A 16,230-nucleotide genomic window follows, 5' to 3' on the forward strand; every position below is an offset into this window, starting at 1 on the left:
GAGAAATGCAATTTATTGAGTGACCGCCATGTAGTAGCACCGTGCTGGATGCTTCATACAAATTATGGTTTATTGACGCTTAACCAACCCTAGAGGTAAGAGGATTACCTTCATCCTTTCACAGACTGGGAAATTCAAGATCAGAGACATGAAATAAAAGTTCCTGAATTTTAAATTCAGGTCTGAAACAAATCTTTTTTAAAATCCCCAACAATAGCCATCTATTTTGTTTAATTTTTATTTGACTATACTAAAGGAGTCAACGTAAGTTAGTCATATGTCCAAATTAGGTTGTAAGTCCCATCTGAGCGGAAATGAATTATTTAGGTTTATTAAAGCTTCAAAAAGTAAAATAAATACATTACCAAATGGCCTTATCAATATTCAGAGTTAAGTCTACCTCTGCCCAATGGCCAGATCAACCTTTGAGAGTTATACAAAGACTCATTCTTTCCTGAACGTCCCCTGTGAGCCTGAGCAGCTATAAATAAGGCAGCTGTGGCTGGTTTCAGAGTGAGGAAGCACAGAGGAGCCTAGTGGAAACAAAAGACTGGGAAGAGGTTTACTGTATCTCTTGTGTGGGAAGAGAGGTGAGAGCTGCTGTCTGAAGAATAAAGAAAGGGCAAATTTGCTAAGGAGTAAAAGTGGAAGGACATATATACTGTTTGTCATACACTGTTTGCAACACTGATGTGTTAGGAAACCATCCAAACATTGTACTGAAACACAAAAATGAACATCCATGTATGCAAAATGTCATAGAATAGCAGTTTATTTTTCTAATACACTTTAATTGAACATCTATGTATGCAAAACAAAAATTTTCTGCCTTCAAAGAACTTACAGTAGACTAGCATAAGTTATACATGTATAGAAATAATTCTAATAAAATTTAAAAACTGACATGCCTTATAAGGATGGTATAAACTATGTTGTATAAAATTTCAGAAGAGGGAAAGATACATGGTGAGATCCTTTAAGCTGTTACTCTCTGACATAGACAAGAACATGGAAAAATATGCAAAAGACCACACAGGGAATTGTACAAGGAGGTAAATTACATCCAGAGCAGAGTTGAAAAAAATTATTATACAAACCACACACAAATATTTGCATTATACTAACAGAGATAATCAAGTTCTAAGGATAATGATTGGTCAGACCCTAATCTACTTTTGCAATGGGTGTTGTAAGTAGGAGGGGAAGTAACTTGTTTTTAAGTTATATATGGGTAACAAAGGTTATACCTTGTTCTTTTTATGTAATATTAAATAAATGTCATCAGTCCCTGGAGTTAAGCTAAGGAGTGGCCTTTGTCAGCAGAGTTCAAAGAAAAATAAAGGCCAGCTCCAGGAGAGTGAGTTGTAACCAAACAGGGCAAATAAAATTCCCGTCTTGCAGAATTTTCTATTTGCAGATAATGCAGGAACTTTCCAGATTAGAGCAGGTGTTTATTCACCTGTATATTTATTATATTAAAGCAAACATGCCCTCTCTGCTGGATGAAGATAGATAATTCGAATCCTATTACCTCTGAGACAATCTCTTCACTATTTTCATGTTTCTTTATATTAACTCTAATCATTGCACACGTTTTCTGACAGCTGATTTCTCAGAAGAAAGGCACAGTAGGTGCCCATTATGAATGCACTGAATATAGGAACTTTATACCCTAGGGACCTCTATCTATAAAATATCTGTAGTTTTACTGATGAAACTAAAAATAGTAGTGATGTTCTAGGGAGAGAGCTGCTGTGTGATTTGTGCTTTTTCATTAGCATAGCTTGATTCAAAAAAAAGTCTTGTCACTTTATGTGGTTTTGGAGAGGGGCATAAGTTTATAAAAACATGTTTTTAAAAATTCCTGCAGTTTCCAATTGGTTGCATATTCCAAAAAAAAAATTATTTTAAATCTGGCAACCAAAGGATGTAATGAAGTATGGTTCATAATAAGTCAGGGATAACCACCAAAGTCTGCATATAAAATGCACGGTTTTCTTACCGGCTGAAGAAAATTAAAGTGATCCAATGGAATTTAAGACAAGAATGGAAAAAGAACATAAACAGAAAGAAAATTTAGTGAACATAAAGTATGAACTAAAGTGGAAGGAATAAGTCCTAACAGAAGAGTAAAAATAAATATGAGTGGCTTAAATTCACTAATATAAAAAGCATTTGTTTCGAGATGTGATTTGAAAAATAAGATCTCACATTATACTGTTAGCAAGAGACAAAATTCACATAAAAGGTTACTTTCATTTTCAAAATAAAGAAATAGAAAAAGATATGCCTAGGTAAATGTGAATCAAAAGAAAACATAGGGTACCAATATTATTTCTGGAAATATAAAACAAATCAAAAATCACAGGTTGCAAATGGGGCTACAACTTTAAAAAATCAAAGATCAGTAAATTATAATCACCAGCCATTATGTAGAATTCACACTGACGGAATGACTGAAAGAGGTAGGCAAGTTCACATTTGTCATTTGAGATATGACTACATGCTATTCAGAAACGGACAGATCAAGGAGATAGAAGTAAGCAAAGGAATAGCTGACAGCCAAACCAAATAGAAATATTTTAAGAAAAGAAAATTATAAGCTCTTATCATTTATAACAGAGAGACACAAATATAAAATTAAATTAGGTATTAACTAAGCAAATTCAATAGTATCTTAGACATGGATATACCATGATAAAGTAAGATTTAGCCAAGAGATGTAAGTATGGTTCACAGTATGAAAATGTTTCATTTTATTTCACTACATTATTAGCCTACAGTAGAAGAAAATCATAGAATTATCTCAACTCAGGAACAGCAGTTGTCATGTCTCTAAACACACACACACACACACACACACACACACACACCAGAAAGACTTTGAGGGACACTTGACAAATAGGTTTTAAAGTTATTTTGAACTATAATGATATCCAGGAGCACTTGAGACAAATTTTAGATAGAACTGGAAGGAGAGTGTTTGTACTTTAAAATAGTACCTTTTGTTCTGGGTCAAAGGATTTTAGGCATCTGTCAAGCTTGTACCTTATCAAAGTGGTACTCACAGATACAGCTTTCTTGTGAGTTAGGGTAATTCTCATTACTCCTATCAAGTTATTACAGTTAATGTCATTACTCATGAGAATGTCAATTCAAGTCAAACATTTATTGAATAAGCACTATCTTCAAGATACTGTGTTGATTACTGAGAGGAGAACAAAGAAAAACGTCACATGGTTCCTGTTTTTAAGGAGTTGGATGTGGTGAAGTAGGGACCACTCCCTGTGCATTTATACACACACAGCTGCCCCTCTGTACTTTACATGTGCCTCCTTTGCAAGACTAGTAAGAAAGACCTTACCAAAAACAGGGTGACCCCATGCCCCGCCCAGCTCTGACATTTGGCTTTAGCTAAAGTTTGTTACTAAACCCCAATATCTTATGTCAAGTCTGTTTATAAAATAAGATAATCAGCAAGCTTATGATACAACGAATAAAACAAATTTTATTTCCTTATTCTACATATTTACAATTCAAGGAAGAGCTAAATAATCACAAACATTGTGGGAATTACACACATGCATGCCCATACACACGCATGCACACACACACCAGCCTTCAGGATAAATATCTTAATAATTACAGAGTCCAACGGTCACTTTAGCCTTGTTTTCTGTTATAGTCCTGGAATTAAGATTTATTTTTTAAGTACATAAGTTAATCCAGGGGTTGGAAATTTTTTTTTCTCTGAAGAGTCAGATGGTAAACATTTCAGGCATTGCACATCATAGGGCCTCTGTCACAATTATTCGATTCTACCACGGTAGCATGAAAGTAGCCAGAGACAACATGTAAATAAATGACTTTGGCTGTGTTCCAATGAAACTTTATAGACACTGAAATTTGAATTTTGTATATTCATATATTTCTTTTTTTTCTTCTTTTTCTTATTTTTTCAACTGTTAAAACATGTAAAGCCCATTTTTAGCTTGCAGGTCACAAAAACAGGTGGCAGGCTCATTTGGCCTGAGGGCCATAGTTTGCCAACTCCTAAGTTATACGGTAAACGATGTTTTTTTCTCATATTTCCTTTTAATACTTTAAGACAGATTTATTTTCATAATTGAAAACCTCAAATGTTTTCCTATTTGTAAAAGGAAATGCTTTTTTCCCCAGCTTTTTATAACTTCCCTTTTTCTACATTGTAGGTCATTGTATTGTTTCCATGAAAAAAACCCTTTTTTCCTTTTAAAACATTTTATTAAGTAATTGTAGACCATGAACATGGCTAAGACAGCTTACCAAATTAATTTGCAGAGTTTTTTCCCAGTTTTTCTCATTATTCACTCCAGCATTATTCACCAAAATGTCCAGTTTTCCAAAGTGGTCTACAACTTTCCTAAAAGTATCTAATTAAAAAAAAAAGAAAAAAGACATCATAGATAACGTTCTTATTTTGCACAGACACATTTATCACAGTCTATGCCCTGAAATGAGGTTTTAATTCATCCACGCTTCTCGTGAAAGTTCTACTCTTAGACTGTGACTTCCTGCCTTGCTTCTCAAGTGCGGTTTGTGAGCCAGCAGCAGCAATCAGTATTACCTGGGAACCTGCTAGAAATGCAGAATCTGTGGCCACCACAGACCTATGGAACCATGGAATCAGAATCTTAACCTTAATAAGATCCGCAGACGATTTGTATGCACATTAAAGTTCTGTAAGCAGTAACTCAGTGGTGTAAATTCTAGAGAACCGAGCATCCTATGCTAAGAGCTCTTAGAAGTCAGTCTGGGCAACCAGCATCTCTGTCCCTAAGAAGTTACTGAAGCTCTGTGGCTCAGACTATGACAAGCATCCCTTTCAAAATAAGCCATATTTTCTTCATAAAGTGTTATATTAAACAGTTATGTATCAAGATCCATTATGATCATTTCAGTGCATTTGGATATCCTAGCAAGTCTATTTTTCATTCAGTTGATTTTATTTGATTATTGTAACTTCAATGTTTGCCTTTTCTTCTTCTATTTTGACAGCTTTGTATTGCAAGTTTGTATAACAACTATGTTCAACTAAGGTCAAGTCTGCATAGATTCTGAGGTTTGAAGGTCCCTCATTGCGTTGTCCAACCACACTTCCAGTCCTTGCAAACCCTCCTTGACCAGTTAAAATTAGGCTTTACCCCTTGGTATTGAGAAACATTATTTCTCAAAGTAGCCTTTTACATAGTTTTATTGTTTCCCTGGGCCTTTTACCACTGGTTCTAGTTCTGTTACTTGAAACCGTAGATAACAATTGTGGTTATTCTTCCAAATGATAGAAATGTGTTCTCGGGTCTTGGGTCCAACATATGAGTTCCTTGGAAAAAAATAGATCCTCACAAACTTTATATTGATTGAAATAAAATTAAAGAATTATTAACAACCACCAGACATATTGAAGACGGCATGGACTCATTTGCCAAATGGATAAATTACTATGCAAGTTAACTGCCAAAAATATTGCCAAGACTTTCTAATATGTACCCTTTACAGTACCTTTTACTGTACTGGAATGGAAAACAACAAAATATATAAAAACTATTCACTTTTTCAAAGAATCTTTAAAATGCTTCTTAAGATCTCAAATTGATTCCAGAAAAGGTCCTCCAGTAGAAAAGATCTAAGGAATACTATTATTGTTAATTTTTGCATTTCATCTTAAATATATTCTACTCTTCAGAACTCCACATCCACCTTACAGGAAATTAGGTTGTCAAATGTGGACGTCTAATTGCTTCTTTACTTTTCTTTCCTCTTTCGGTGTCCACTGTATTCCTTATACTCTGCCCTTACCGATGTATAACACACCAAATTATACATCGGTGTATTCCTCTTTATAACACACCACTGAATTTTGGGCTCAAGCAACTTACAATCTATTGATAACTCTTGCTGACATTTATATGCTGTGGTACTCTTTGTAATTTGCCTAAACTCTTCAGGTTGCATTTTTCATCTGTAAGTCATCTCCAAGAACTTTTTCACCTCTGTATTTTTATGATTTCAGTGAAGTCTCTTTGGCCACATGTCTAAGCAGTTTTAAAAGTTGTAGGCAGCATTAAATCCTGACACTGGAAGAGCCAGTGCCATGTTTTCCTAAAATGCAAGTAAACGCTGATGTCCAGACGACATGTGGATTTCTCACGACCAACATGCCTTCTGCTGGTCACTCATTATGTGTCTGGTTTCCTCCTTCACAATCACTTATCCTTAAGGAATGTGTTTACAGTCAAGGTACTAATTTTAAATACTGGGAAGCAAAACAATTAAGGTTAAATGTCACATGTGAAACTACATAAATTCAGACAGAAATAGCTTTCAGATGATCTATAGGGAATCTGTCCCCTGTTCCATCAGCACGGCTGTTGGGATTTGACATGACTTTATCCCTGATGAAAACTATCCCGTGCAATCAGCAAAACTTTATCCTCCAGCAACTAGCACTATGTTTACAGGTCTCTTCTTCTCATGCTTGTAATCCACGTTACAGGTCTTTGTAACATTTTCAGATTTTAATTATATAATTTCCTTTAAAACAATTTCCCTGAACAGCAGTTGGTTTCCTTCTAACATATAGCTCCATTTTCACTCTCTCACGGAACAGCCCAACATTTTCGAAAAAACACACATCCATGTTAAGAACAGAAGTACCAGAGTGACTTTTATGAAGATATTTTTGGTCCCTTGACTAAAGATGTGTCTAATAATTTACTTAAGTCTTTCAAAAAAACTTTGTGAAATACAAATATTTTATTTTCCCATTTTTCCCCAGAAAAATATGTATGTTTTTCATACAGATCTATTGGGTTTCTATATGACCAAATCTGTTCATTGTCTACACCAATACGGTCCCTGATATTTCACAACTAGATTGGTCTATTTTAAGTGAGTAGACGGAAACAGGAAAGCATTGAGGAAAGTCTGGTAGAAACTTTTCTTCTCCAATTCTAAGACTACAGTACAGCTATTATTGTTTTTAAAGTATCATTTCATAGGGGAAACACCAGAGAGAGCATGTGGTTAAAAGCATCCAGCACTTCTGTGATGACAACCCTTGACCTTTCATTCTAGTGTGTTCCAAAGAGAAACACTGCCACATTTGATTGTCATTGGACTCTGTGTCTTCCAGCTTTCTGGGAGAAGTTGTTTGCCATACTCGCCTAGCCTACTTTGTCTTTCCCAGTTCCATCTGCAAGTTCAATCATTTAATAATTACTGTAGCAGCACCGTCTTGGAATACACCAAGGAATCTTGATTACATTACGTGCGGCCAAATGACTAAAATAAAAGGATTTCTCAAGCATGCTTGGCTTGTCTTCCCCCTTAGCTTTTAGGGCTACTGGGACGTCAGAGGAAACATAACAGTCCCAGCTATCTCTTGCAGCTCAGAGGTAGCTGCTCTCCAGGAGATAGCCGGCCGCCCGCCCCGGGCTGGATCTCTGGCCGGGGGTGGCCTTCAGGTTGCTGCTTGCTCAAGGCACGCTCCGCGTGGATGGATGGATTCCCCGCCCTTACCTCTTAGTTGTTCCTGATCGGCCACATCGCACTGGATGAAGAGAGTCTTCTGAGGTTCAAACTGCTCATCCAGGGCAGCTTTACACTTTAAACCTGCTTCACGATTCCAATCGACCAGCGCTACCTACAGAACAAGAGGAGAGGAATCGAGATGATCCCGCGCGGCTCTTGAAATAGACCAACAATAAAGAGACCACAGGACGCTCCTCTTTTGGACCGGAGATGGGGCAGTTTACAGTTCGGGTTCTCTCCCGGCGCGTTCGAGGTCCGCCCGAGCGCGCCAGCCTGGGCAGCTCCGGAGACTGCACGGCGGGCACCGGGGGCTCAGCCTCGGTCGCTGCCCCCGTCCCCCGGGGCCCCGGCTTGGGGGGCGGGTCTCGGGTGGGCCGGCGAGGTTCGCGCCGTGCGCCCCGCCTCGCTTACCTTGGCGCCCTTGAGCAGCAGCGCCTCGGCGGAGGCTCGGCCGATGCCCTGGGCCGCGCCGGTCACCAGCGCCACTTTGCCGTTCACGTGCATGTCGCCGCCTGCGCGCGGTGGGCGAGCTCGGCGTCTCCGCGCGGCCGCGGCTTTTAAGGACCCTGCGCGCGCGCGTGCTGCCCGGCCGCGCTCTCCTGCCAGTGGGCGGGGATGAAGCTGTCAAGCGGCGCCGGGCACCCACGACTGTGTCACCTGGCCCTGAGCGCTCCGGCTCCGCGATCTTTGCCTTCCTGACTCGCAGCCAAGCCCAGATCACAGCCTCCCCTCTGCCTGCGGCCGCCTGACTGGCGGTGGGAGACAGCAAGCAGAAAGGGAACTCCCCAACAAGTGTTCCCTTCAGTGCGCTGAAGACCACCCCGCAGAAGAAGGCTGGCGGGGAGGCTTGAGAGCCTGGGTTCCTCCTCTGCGCCCAGGTCCTCCCCTCTCCTCCCCCATCCCCCATCCCAAAGAAAATAAAGACGGGAAACAAACAAACAAACAAACCCAGCAAACAGTAATGCACAATTTTAGGGATGTTGCTTTCTTGTCTAAGTTCTTGTCTGAACTCCCATCTCCTGGACATGGGGGTGAGGATGGAGGGAGCAGAGGTCACGAACACCGTTGTGGGTTTTTTGTTTTTCTTAATTGTGTTTTGGACAAACCTGTATAGATATTGGAGACGAAAGGTGCACTGAGCTCGGAACAGAAACCCCTGGATCCTATCATTTCAAGGCTGGAACTCTTGAATCTTGGAAATGGGAGTCTTGTTGGGACTTACGTTTCAGATCAGTATCAATCCTGCGTCATGCTGAGAGTGCCCAGCAAGAACTGTCATCACTGACTGCACAGGACCCCCAGACTCGCTGTCAGCCTGGTGAAGCGCAGAGTTCCATGGAAGGCTCTGAGTTAAGTATGGGACAGAGGTTCCTGGTCCTCCAGGAACTTGGGCTTGAGCTGTGAACTGAGATGCCTTCAGCCGGGAATATTCAGCTGACCTAGTCGGTCTGTCTGTCTGCCTTTCTCTCTCTCCCTCACCTGCAGGCTTCAATTCTAATTCTGTAAGCTTAATACCTGCTTGGCATTTGTTTTCATGATCAAAGAAATTTAAGCACCCGGGGAGGTGGGGGTCAGGCAGAAAGCTTACACAGCAGAATGAATCCTTTGTGTACTTCTTCGTCACCGGCAGATGAGGTGACTGGCAGGGCAGGCATGTTTGGGGAAGTTGTGTGAAACGTATGTTGTCAGTAAATCACTGAAACAGAAGTCTTCACGTTGAAGGAGAACAGCAGAGGATTTAAACAAACATAGGAAACGAAAGAAAACCCAACACCTCTAGGGGCACGCACAGAACATAGAAGGAGAAAAGGAACTGTTTTTCTTTATCAAGAAAGAACATCTTAAGAGCCAGAGAAGGAGCCTCTGCAGTGACCCAGGGACATGTTGGGAAAGCAAAGTGTTGCAGCACATATGGGGAAAAGAGTTTCAAGAATAAAGGAGTTGGGAGATGCGGGAGGGAGGAGATATGGGAACGAGTGTATATGTGTAGCTGATTCTCTTTGTTATAAAGCAGAAACTAACACACCATTGTGAAGCAATTATACTTCAATAAAGATGTTTAAAAAAAAAAAAAGAATAAAGGAGTTGTTACTAACACAAAGTACTCTGATAAACGCAGGGAAGGAAGGATGAAGAAATACTTTGAATTTTTCCAGACAGTAATCAACATCAGTAAATTTAGATGGCACAGAAGCCAAATGGCTGAAATTTAAGGAAAAAAATGTCTGATGAGAAGATGAATATTGCAGAGGCTCCAGACCAACATGATATGGAAAGCAACAGATTGGACAGTAGTTGGAAAGATTAGTAAGCCAATAAGTTATTCTTTTAAGAAAGGAAGGGGACGGATTCGGGTTAAAAGGCTGCCAGTCACTGAGAGAAAAACCGGAAACAGGAAGCAGTAAGGGGGTGGGTGGGTGAGCTGGAAGAGCAAAGGCTGTGGATTCACACAAAGCGGGTTTGGATCTTGCCTCTCTGCTCCTGCCGAGCTGTGTGATCTTGGGCAAGTCGCTTCAACTCTGTGCCTCAGAGTTCGCGCAACAATGAAATTACGTCTGGCACAAAATAATAATAATATTAGTTCACCTAATTACTGCTGGGTCATTAACAAATAATACACGAGATGGAGAAAAATGTGAGAAACAGGTTTATTAGCACAAACAAAGGACTGGGATCTACCCCCAGCCCCTTTCCTTCCCGTTGGTTTCCATGGCCACTGCCTTTGTCCAGACCCTTATACTTTTTCCTGTGACAGCAGCAGCAGTTAGACTCCTGAATGATTTCCTTGCCCCCAGATTTCTTAGATCCAGTTCGGTTTCCACACTCCTCCCAATAAAAGTTCTAAAACACAGATCTGATCATGTTTAGACATTCTGATGTTTAAAACCCTTAAACTCTCTCAACCCCAGGGCATGGCATAGGGGGCATTCCACACCCCATATCTTTCTTGTAACCCCTCTTTACAGCCTGGGAAGCCACATCAGTTAAAACCTACCCCACTGTCCAGGCTCAGGCCTTTGCCATACAGTATCTGCTCACCTGAGTATGGTCCCCTCCTGCTTTCTTCACCTATCTTCCCACTGAGCTGGAGAACTTTGCAGTGGAAACACTTCTCACTCACATTATTGTAATTACCTTCCTGTCTCTGAGTGTCTTCAAGCTGTGTCCTGAGCATCCAGGGCAGGGTCTGTGCTTAATACATGTTGAATAAGGAAAAGAACAGATAAATATAAGATATGTGTTTGAGAGAAGATGGAAAATGTTGAAAATTCCCATATACTGTGACTACCTTTTTATATAACTTAAAAGTAAGACGAAAAAATACGTGGGTGTGGCGGTTTGGAAGAAGAATGTTTTGATATTTTATATTAAATGTACATTTTGATTTTAAAATATCTAAAGGACATTATGTATAGTATATTTGAAAACCAAAAAAAGCACTCTTTACCCAGTAAACAAATTCCCCATTCCTCTGTGGTTTTTTGATAAACATTTCTCATCTTTCGTGCTCATAACATTATTTAATTTCATTTACATTAACTCTGTAATTCTATCGTCAATGTAATTTGTGTAATTAAAAACATAATTCTTAGCTAAAACTAGGTTAAATCTGAAACAAACCATCATTCATATAATTTTGTGAAAGCATTCCTATTTATAGGTTATGTTTTATTTAGTTTGTTGTACAAAGTTCTCTTAAAATAAAAACAAAAATTAATTAACTGTTGAATTAAAAGGGATTATTTTTATTATTTTTATCCCACCCCTAGAGGGGTGGGATAGGGAGGGTGAGAGGGAGATGCAAGAGGGAGGAGATATGGGGATATATGTTTATGTATAGCTGATTCACTTTGTTATACAGCAGAAACTAACACACCATTGTAAAGCAATTATACTCCAATAAAGATGTTAAAAAAAAAAGGAATTATTTTTCCTTTGATGCAATTGCAGGTGTTTGATATTTACTCAGGGGCATTCATCCCATAAAGGCTAAAAGCACAGCCTCTGGAATCCAGCTTTACCGCCTACTGGCTGTGTGACCTTGGGCAAGTGACATAACTTCTCTGAACCTCAGCTTCCTCATCAGGAAAATGAGGATGATGATAGTACCTATTTCATAAAGCTGTTACGAAGACTATACCGAGTTAAATAAGTACTACATATGTAATTGAATTTGTTATTCACTACCAAACTGTGAGGTGCTTATTATTGTGGTCATTTTACAGATGAGGAAAACAGGTTTGGGGAGGTTAGGGAATTTGGCCAAGGTCACTTATCTAGAAAATAGAAGGAGCTGGCTTCGACTCCAAGTGTGGCTGACTCCTGAGTGGTACTCCTTCTTCTTCTCTTTCTTAAATTAAACTTTTTATTTTTTGAGATAATTGTAGCTGAGCAGTACTTTGCGCCATGATTGAACAGTGATGTCTTTAAGAAACACAAGTTAAAAACAGACTTAAATTCAAATCAGAATTCCTTGATCACATTATATTTTCACACACACACTAGGGCTTGTAGCTCAGCCCTGACTTGTTAAGACAGGCCAGTCTCCGCTTGATTTTCCTTTGTCCTGTGCCCAGGGGCAAGCACAGACATCCCAAAATGTACCTAGGCACAGGCCCCAGCTTGTGAGGGCCCCAGTCTGTCAGGTGACTGATCTACCTGTGACAGATCAGTCACCTGATAGATAAAAGCTTGTGTAATTTTTAAATGATCACATATAAAGCAACACAGAAATAGGCTTTTTCCTTACTGAGACCAAAAAGCCCTGCTGAAATAAGGCAGTTTCTGCTAACACCAGGGTCAAGGATTCTTGTCTTGCCTTTGCCTCTGCAAGCTACAGCAGAGGAGCTGACCACTTTTGGATATCTACTATGTTCTCCTTCTTCTGCATGTTATCTCATTGAATCCTTTTTCCAATCCTGCAAAGTAAATATTACTCCCCTCGTTTTACAGATGAAGAAACTGAGGCTCATGGAAGACAAGTAATCTCTCCCAAGGTCAGACTTTGAGATGTAGCAACACACCTGGGTTCAAACCCAAGCCTCTGCTCCTTCCAGCAAACTCAGCTCTTTGACAGATGTGCGTTCAAATGCCGTCGCCACCTTTGTGCTGACGGTATGATCTTGGGCTGGTTACTCAATATCTATGGCCCAGAGTGCCTTGGACTGTTAGGTGCAGAGTAAACTGGCGTTCTGTGAAGCACCCATTACAGGACCTGCCACGTATACTTCGACCAATGAATCCTTGTTATTAGGTTCTTCCTTAATGTTCATATTTATTTCTGGATTTAGAAATAAAAGACAGGTAAAAATGGAAAAACAATGCCGATGAGGGTAAACTTTCGGCTCCAGAATACAGGTGGGATATTTCTAACCTTTCATAGCGTACTAGTCTGCTCCAGCTGCCATAACAAAATAGCATAGACTCTGTGGCTTAAACATCAGATATTTATTTCACTTAGCTCTGGAAGCTGGAAGTCTAAGATCAAGGTGTTGGCAGGTTTGGTTTGTTCTGAGGCCTCTCTCCTTGGCTTGCCAAATGTGGGCAATAAATTTAAATAGGTGGTTGTATTTGAGTTTGTATATCTTTATTGCTAGTGTAGTTGGATATTTTTCATATGTTTATTGGTCACTTTTTTTTTTATTCTGTGAATTGTCAGCTCCTTCACCTTATCCATTTCTGGTCATAGTTGAAATATTTTTATTTTGTGTGATAGTTACAAAGATTATGAAATTATATTTTAGAAATGCACTCTGAAGAGGTTATGCATTAAGTGACAGGGTGTTTGGAATTGTAAGTAAAATAACCCCGTAACGTGGTGGACACCAGTGAAGCAAGAATGGCCATGAGATACAATGAGGACTAGGGCTTCATAGCACATTCCTGGCTATTTGTATGGACGTGTGAATATCCACTCCATGTGAATATCCTCCAAAAGGTAGGATATGTCCTTGTACCAATAATTTTATGAGTCACAAAGGATGGATTAAAAAGGCCAAAGGACACGCTTGGTGTCAAAGGTTTAAGCATGTATCAAAACATCAAATTGTACGTTTAAAATTTGCAGCTTTATTTGTAATAGCCCCAAAATGGAAACAGCCCCAATGTCCATTAATAGCTGAATAGATAAACAAGTACTGGTGTATCATACAGTGGGATACTACTCAGCAATAAAGATAATGAACTATTCACAAAAATAGTGTTTATGAATCTTAATTATGAAGCATGAAGGAAACCAGGGTTTTTTTAAAAAGCAAACATGTTATGATTCCAGTCATGTGAAATTCTAGAAAATACAAACTAATTTTACTGTCAAAGAAAGTAAATCAGTGGTTTCCCGGAGGGTCAGTGAGGGCAGGGGGAGATTACTAAAGGGCACAGGGTGAATATAGGGGTGATGGAAGTGCTCATTAGAATGGTTACAACGGTTTCATGGGTTTATATGTACATCATACAAATCCAATTGTACACTTTAATTATGTGCAGTCTATAGCATGTCAGATGTCAGTAGAACTTTTAAAAAAGTGATTCAGTAAAAGTTTGGATCTACTTCTTTTTTTTTTTTTCCAGAAACCGGAAGATTTCTCAAGCTTATATTGACTTGACTTTCTGTCTCTCCATGCCTTGGGAAGGGTAGCCCTCCTTAGTGGCCGGCAACATTGGTAAGCAGTAAAGATCATTTCTATCTGAGTCGACAGAACTCTGGCTGGATGATAAAAGACTATAGGATTTCCCTTTCTTCTCTTTTCATTTTCTTGTCTGTGCTGTAATAGCCTTGAGGTGAACAGTTCATAGGCTATAGGAGTAAACAAACCCTTATTCGCTCTGACAATGACCTCAGCTCCAGGAAAAGCCCTGGTACGATACGTACACACTCATGTCTTATAACCGTGGTCACCAAGACATCTGTGGATGCACTCTCAGAAAAGGCACTGTCTCCCTAGTTTGGTAGAGTCTCCTCCAGACCCTGTGTGATTCATATCACACACAGCGTCTCTGTACCAGTTATGGTTTCAGCTTGGCCCCTGTAGTCTTACCACAAGTGACTCTAGCAAACCAAATTCTGGACATCAGGGTGCACGTTCCTTTGTAGTACCTGGGAACGGCCTCCCCTCTATATGCTGGGTGTTATGTGACATCTCTTGGGAAAAAGGGAAGCAATTCATCCTTCTCCCCAAACCACTAGAGGTTGTCATGACAACTTCCCCCTCCTCAGGGTGACTTCTGGATCCTCAAAACACCCTGGCATCCAGGCCACAGAAGAGAACCACAAGTGCTGAAGTCTCTCCTAGGTGGCCTTTGTCAGCAAAGTAGATCAAAACTGGGAGAAGAAAAGATTCTTTGCAAGTTGCCAGCAATATCCAGACTGGGTCTATTTTTTTTTTTAATTTTTAAATTTTATTTAATTTATTTTTTTATACAGCAGGTTCAGACTGGGTCTTCTTGGCCAAAATGGGGTCAGAGAGGAGGGAACAATGTCCCCCTAAGGGGTATTAAATGCATTATTGACTTATGATATATTCAACTTACGATGGGTTTATCAGGACGTAACAACATCATAGGTCGAGGAAGATCTTTATATTTAGCCAGTCTTTGACAAAGGAACAAAGGCAATATAATGGCGCAAAGATAGTCTTTTCACCAAATAGTGCTGGAACAGCTGAACATCCACATGCAAAAATAATGAACAGTCACAGACCTTCACAGTACCACTTCACAAAAATTAACTCAAAATGGACCACAGACCTAAATATAAAATGCAAAAATATAAAATTCCTGGAAGATAACATAGGTGCACATCTAGGTTGACCTTGGGTTTGGCAGTGACTTTGTACATCCAACACCAAAGGCATGATCCATGAAAGAAAGAATTGATAAGCTGGACTTCATGAGGCTTTCAAACTTGCACTTCTAGATCTTTGGGCATTCTCCTTCTTGCCTATCAGGCCTCTCTTGCTTTTCCCCGTTCCTCATCTTTTCTAGAACCCACAACCCATTAGTGCATTACCTTCTTGCCAGAAACCTTTGAGCCATTGTCCATCTACTGGACCTATAACAACACAACTATCCAGCTTCTCTGTTTTCAAATTCAGGCAGCTAGGGTGCTATGAGGGCAAATCATAAACTCTAACAATGGGAGTGGCTGTCTCTGCTGTCCTCTCTCTCATGCCCGATGGTAATTATATAATTCAAGCGTTCGAATTCTCTTCTAACCCCTGTATCGCTATTCTTTTCCTTTCACTGTCAGGAGGAAACCTTTTACTTCCCCTGAAAGTATAAAATGGAATTTCCTCTATTATTATCAACCTACCTGTGACTTTACTTCCTTTCTCCTTGTATCCAGATCATGCTAGCAAAGTCACTTTGGTGTAAGTCTAATCTCTCCATCTGTACTTTGAAATCTAGTCCTTTCCCTCTTCATGGCAATGCTAATTCACCATTTATCTGCTTTCTTTTCCCCTTATTTTCAGTTCTTCTTTCTCTGCTAGCATCAATGCTATGCGAAAATTTTCCAGTTTCTTTTCTGTTGAATTAGAAAAAAATCTCTTGCTGTCATATTTAATTAACGTATTTTCATATTGGTATATATTCATTATCTTAAATCCATCACTTTCCATTCATTCTTCAATCCATTAAAAAATATATATATTTTTTATTGTC

The 16,230-nt window shown here is 39.6% G+C and overlaps 1 protein-coding gene across 2 annotated transcripts in view; it reads right to left on the reverse strand.

Moving 5' to 3' along the window:
- Nucleotides 1-9,506, reverse strand: part of HPGD (15-hydroxyprostaglandin dehydrogenase) — a 30,547-nt gene extending 21,041 nt beyond the window's left edge. The window contains exons 1-3 of one of the 2 annotated variants that reach the window (XM_036856021.1): nt 7,981-9,503; nt 7,558-7,681; nt 4,306-4,412 (exon numbers count right to left, since the gene is read on the reverse strand). In XM_036856021.1, coding sequence (XP_036711916.1) covers nt 4,306-4,412; nt 7,558-7,681; nt 7,981-8,073 — 324 coding nt within the window. In that variant the 5' untranslated portion in view covers nt 8,074-9,503. Of the gene's footprint in view, nt 1-4,305; nt 4,413-7,557; nt 7,682-7,980 lie in introns of both variants that reach the window. The other variant, XM_036856022.1, reaches the window with a different exon arrangement.
- Between the last annotated feature and the right edge of the window lie 6,724 nt (nt 9,507-16,230).

The sequence above is a fragment of the Balaenoptera musculus genome, chromosome 6, assembly GCF_009873245.2.
Source record: "Balaenoptera musculus isolate JJ_BM4_2016_0621 chromosome 6, mBalMus1.pri.v3, whole genome shotgun sequence".
NCBI lineage: Eukaryota > Metazoa > Chordata > Mammalia > Artiodactyla > Balaenopteridae > Balaenoptera > Balaenoptera musculus.